We start from the raw sequence: 5,035 nt of genomic DNA, 5'->3' as shown, positions 1-5,035 counted from the left end.
GTGTCCATCGGTCCACAGTGTCTTTGTCCATTTCCTGGGGCGTCTTCCTCTCTTCCCTGATTCTCCCAGCGTGATGCTGTCTTCCAAGGATGGGTCCCTCCTGACGGCATGCGTTAGGCTTGACGAGACAGCGTTTCACCATTCGTACCCCCGTGTGAAGGCTGAGGGGCTGCTCCAGACCACAGTCTTTTCAGTGACTTGCTGTGCGGGTGAAAATGGGACCAGGAGTCGGCATAACACAAGGAACACCGAGGCCTGTGAGCTGTGTGGTGGGAGAACATTGCTGACCGTCCCCAACTCACAGGTCCCCTCCTCCGGTCCCGCTGGGTATCATTTCCCTGAAGCAGGCAGGTGACATCCACGCTTCTTGTTTTAGGGCTCAGTGCTTTTCAGGGACGTGGCCGTGGTCTTCTCCCAGGACGAGTGGGAGCAGCTGCTGCCGGCGCAGAGGGCTCTGTACCGAGACGTGACGCTAGAGACCTACCGCAGCCTGGCCTCGCTGGGTAAGAGCACCGGCCTGTGCCAGCAGCCCCTCGGTTCCTTCCTGGTCCATTTCAGGGGGCGGGGGGCTTCTGACAGTGGCAGGGTAAAGCACTCAGCTGCTGGCCCAGAGGTCCAGAGTTTCTCCAGGGAAGGAAGATGTGGTAGATGCTGCTCACGTAAAGATGTACCATTTTCGAACCCGGTGAGCTGTCCCCCTGTGTCCCGGAGGGTTATGGGGAGACCCCGTGAGTCATCCCACTCTGTCTCTGAGGCTCTGGGAGTCAGCACAGCTCAATGGCGGTGAATTTCAGTTTTGTGAGTGATTGGTCAGATTTGAGGAGGTACAAGGCAACCCCTTCGCAAGTTCTGTTTCTCCCTTCCCGTCTCGGGGTCACGTTTGCTCCTTTACAGAATACTCTGTGGTGTTATCACACACTTACTAGATGACCAAACCCACTGCCTTTGACTCGGTTTCAACTCCTGACACCCTCCTTTGGGCTTCCACTGGAGGAGACCGCCTGTATATCTCCTGCAGAGCGGCTGGTGGGCTCAAACCACTGTCCTTATGGTTAACAGCCCACCACACCACACACTCCACCACCAAGACTCCCTTAGCAAACCACAGTAAAGTGTGGATATGACTTTTATGGCACAGGGAGGCCCCCCAAAAAAAATTCCCGAGATTCATTTCATTGCAGATTCCCTGTATTGCAGTGGTCTGGAGCGAAACTTGCACTGTGTCCAAGGAACACCTCCACTTTAAAACGCAGAAGAGAACGTCAGGGGCAGGGAGGCTAGATGAACAGAAGGAGAACAACCAGAAGGAAGCACTGAGAATGTTCGCCCGTGTGGCAAATGCCACCTGTAATTAACAGCTTGGGTCGAAAATGGTTGAATCGGGAGCTAAACTACAGTGTAAGATCCACACCAGGATGTTATTACTGATACACACTGCTGGTGGCCGCGTGGGGAGCTGCACTGTGATCCTAAAAGGCATACGATTTGGACTCACCGGCTGCTCTGCGGGAGAAAGACGGGCAGTCACCCTCGCATGCAGTTAACTGCCTCTCAGAACCCGCTGGAGGGGCAGCCGTGCGTCATTCTGACTCGACGGTACACAACCACAACACAATACGATAAAGAAGTCCAGGTGGCCTAGTGCAAAACATGTTGGGCTTCTAGCTGAAAGGTCAGTGGTTCAAGCCCCCCCTGCAACTCTTTGGGAGACAGATTAGCATTCTCTCTTCCTGTAAATAGGAATCTGTGTGCCTGCAGTGGTTTGGGTGGGTGTTGTTTTTGTTTGTTTGTTTGGGTTAATAATAGAGGAACGTTGGTAGTGTGGTATGTTACATGTTAGGCTTCTGGCTGAAAGGTTGGCAGTTCAGATCTCTCAGCTGCTCCAGGAGACAAAGGTGGACCATCTCCTCAGCGCAGGAAACCTCGTCGAGGGTTTCACAGGTCAAGATAACTGGACGACAGTGGCCTTTCCTGGGAGACTGCGTAATTTGGAAGCAGGAGTGGCATCCACTTCCTAAACTCTATGAGCTTTGATAAATGTCGATGGTTGTAGAGGGGCTTCAGGCCTTTTGTTCGTAGGGTCGCTATGAGTCATTCTGGACTCTAAGACAATCAACAACAACAACGTGTAACTCAAAACTAAGTAATGTTACATTTTCCTATATAATAATAAAATACTATTTTTTTTCCCTAGCTCTGTTGCCCAAAGTACCATCTTTCCTAACCCTCAGGTGCTCTGCACGTCTCCGCCTGACACGATGGCCCGGCCCTACAGCGGAATTTTGGGAGGGGGCCGCCACCCCATCCGTGGATGACTCCACCTTTTCTCATTTCCAGGACTCACCATCTCCAAACCTGATGTGATCTCCTTGCTGGAACAAGGAAAGGCGCCCTGGACGGCAGAGAGAGCGTCGTGGGCAGGAGGCCTGGGCCTGGGTAAGCAAGGCCGCGTCGGGAGGCGGTGGGAAGCCGCCGTGCCGCGGGTTACAGATGCAGTGGTTGATGCAGAGTCAGGGTGGTCAGGTTAGGAAACGTTCCCTCAGCCGCGCCGTCTCCCCGTCCCCTTCTCCAGCTTCTCGGGAGCACTTGACAGAGCGGAGGGCTCGCTGCTCTCCGAAGCCTTTCTGTCTGTCAGGGCCTCACCATATCTCGGATCTCAACCAACCTCGCGAAACACTTCTCAGCGTCCTTCAGAGGACCTGCACCACCGGTGGAATGCCCCAAGGCTTTGACGTGGGCCTCTTCTCGTATTTCTGCTCCTTGAGACCCTCTGATGTCAGTGTCCACTCAGTGCTGGCTCAGAGAGACCCTCTGTGTGCAAAGCAGAACTCCAGAGTCTGCAAGACTCGGACCTTTCAGAGCAGACCACCAGGCCTCTCTGCCTAGATGCCTCTCTCTGGGTGGGTGTGAGCTGCCCACCTCCAGCTGGTGGTTGTTGTGTTGTTGTTGTTTTTGTTAGGTGCTGTCGAGTCATAGGTGACTCTTAGCGACCCTATGAATTAAAGACCTGGACACCTGTAAACTTCCATCCTTTCTCCAGGTTCATAGGTTTTCCGGAGGCAAACTATTAACAGAAGTGGATGACACTCCTTCCAAACTTGTTTTAATTGGTGAGCTCCACCAAACACTGTCCACCATGGGTAACCATTATCGGATTTGACACTTTAGTGTCACAGTGTTTAGCATCACAGCAACCACGAGTTACCTCTGTACAGCAAGTGGACAGAGCAGGGCTATACGACCTAGAAGAATGTTTGACCAAAAACAATTAAAAACAGGCCTGAGGGCCCTACTGTATTTTACAGTTCCCGCATGCCCACATGTTGGCAGACTCTGCACCAGAGACACCCCCCCAATTCATCTCACAAGTCCCCTCTGCTGACACCCACGTGGGATGAAAAGAAAACCGTAAGATCCCCGAGCGTTTCATACGGGTGTGTCCCTCTTCAAGACGTGAGAGGCCGCCGTCCTAAGGTCCAGCTGGAACCGAGATTCACAACACACTGGCCCTCAGCTCTCATCTAACGGTTTGTGCCACCCAGCGGCTCCTCCTCTTCATTGCTATCCGGCAGATGTCTGCCTCCTGGAGACCTAGAGAACAGTATAGAACTGACCCCAGAGGTTTCCAGACTTGTCAGTCTTTCCAGACATAGACTGCCTGGGCCCAGACCATTGAGCTTCATGTTGCTCCCAAAGGCTTGTGCACTGCACAGCCATGCTGTAAACACCATCTGTACTGTTCTGTCCAGTGTGGTCATTAAAGTGAAGGAAACCTCAAAGTGGACATCTCGGGTGCCCTTGCCACGTTCCCACGATTACTGGCCACATTGGGGCTGATGGCTGTTGTGTTGCACAGTACAGAAGTGGAACGTTTTCCTTGTAACAGAGGGTCTGTTGAACAGTGCAGATAATCTTCACAGCTACCTAACTTGAGAGTCCCTGCTGAGATGTTCAGTGGGCATCCTGAGATCTCCGTATGTCTTAGCATTGATTTTGCCCTGAGGCTAGGAGCTTCCCAGCACTGGGACCCCTGACCCAGAGGTCGCCCTCCATTCGTGGCCCTTCTTTCATGATGGTGGACCGCCACTGACCTCTCCTTGCTTGTTTGATCTCTTTTATATCTCAGAAGAAACTGACTCCAGATACAACCAACCCTGTAGAGTCCATCAACTTGAGGGGATTGTTAGAGTTTCCACATTGTATCATTACAGACACTTACTTTGTGAGGACACTAGTCAATCCAGGACCAGCAGGAGGCTTACAGCACCTTCTCTGTCAGCCTCCTGGTTCTGCTGCTGCCTCTGCTTCTGCCATCTCTCGCCTCCATTGTTATAGGCTCTCGTCTCCCAGGTCAAGGAGGTTCTCAGGGTTTCCAGGTCTAAAAGACATGTTCCGGCCTGTCTCTTCTTGGTGGCTGCCCCTTTCTGCCTCTGGGATGACTCATTATAAGCCTAGAGGATGGCCAAACCAGCCCATCCCTGTGCCAGGGTTCCATATGCCTTATTTGCATGGCCCCTCCCACAAGGGTGCCAGGTGCTTTATTTATAGTGTTAGCTATCTAGTCCCTTTGGTGGGCTACTAACATCTCATTAGCATAGCTGTACCCAGTCATTTGGTGAAAGTTAGACAGTAATAAAAGAGAACACAGTGCCCCCAACCCTCACCTCCTTGTACCCCCAATATGTTTTTCCCAATTAAAAAAAAACAAAAAACAAACAAATGAATGGATAGAGAAGCTATGGTATATTCACACAATGGAATACTATGCTGCATTGAAAAACAAGGGACTCATGCAAATATTATTCAAAATGGGTGTCCCTGGAGGACATTATGCTGAGTGAAGTATCTCAGTCACAAAAGGACAAATACTGCATGGTGCCACTATTGTAAAATAGGACTGACATCAGGGTTGGGGGGAGACCGAGGAAGATGGGTTCAATAATGTATACTGCATTGAAACAGATGAGAAACTGTTTAAAAGGGATATGTGATTAGGTATTTTTGTCATGACAGGTGTCTAGAGCGAAGGCTACAT

The 5,035-nt window shown here is 51.4% G+C and overlaps 1 protein-coding gene across 1 annotated transcript in view; it reads left to right on the top strand.

The window, feature by feature from the left end:
• Positions 1-5,035, top strand: part of ZNF582 (zinc finger protein 582) — a 13,414-nt gene that overhangs the window by 3,690 nt on the left and 4,689 nt on the right. The window contains 2 exon segments of the mRNA XM_006901839.1: positions 377-503; positions 2,338-2,436. Of these exon segments, the coding sequence (XP_006901901.1) occupies positions 377-503; positions 2,338-2,436 (226 nt within the window).

This window comes from Elephantulus edwardii, unplaced genomic scaffold (genome assembly GCF_000299155.1).
Source record: "Elephantulus edwardii isolate Elephantulus edwardi_28Jun2011 unplaced genomic scaffold, EleEdw1.0 scaffold00348, whole genome shotgun sequence".
In the NCBI taxonomy this organism is placed as follows: domain Eukaryota; kingdom Metazoa; phylum Chordata; class Mammalia; order Macroscelidea; family Macroscelididae; genus Elephantulus; species Elephantulus edwardii.
The sequence above is the reverse complement of the archived record's forward strand: the minus strand, read 5'-3'. Positions and strand labels throughout refer to the sequence as shown.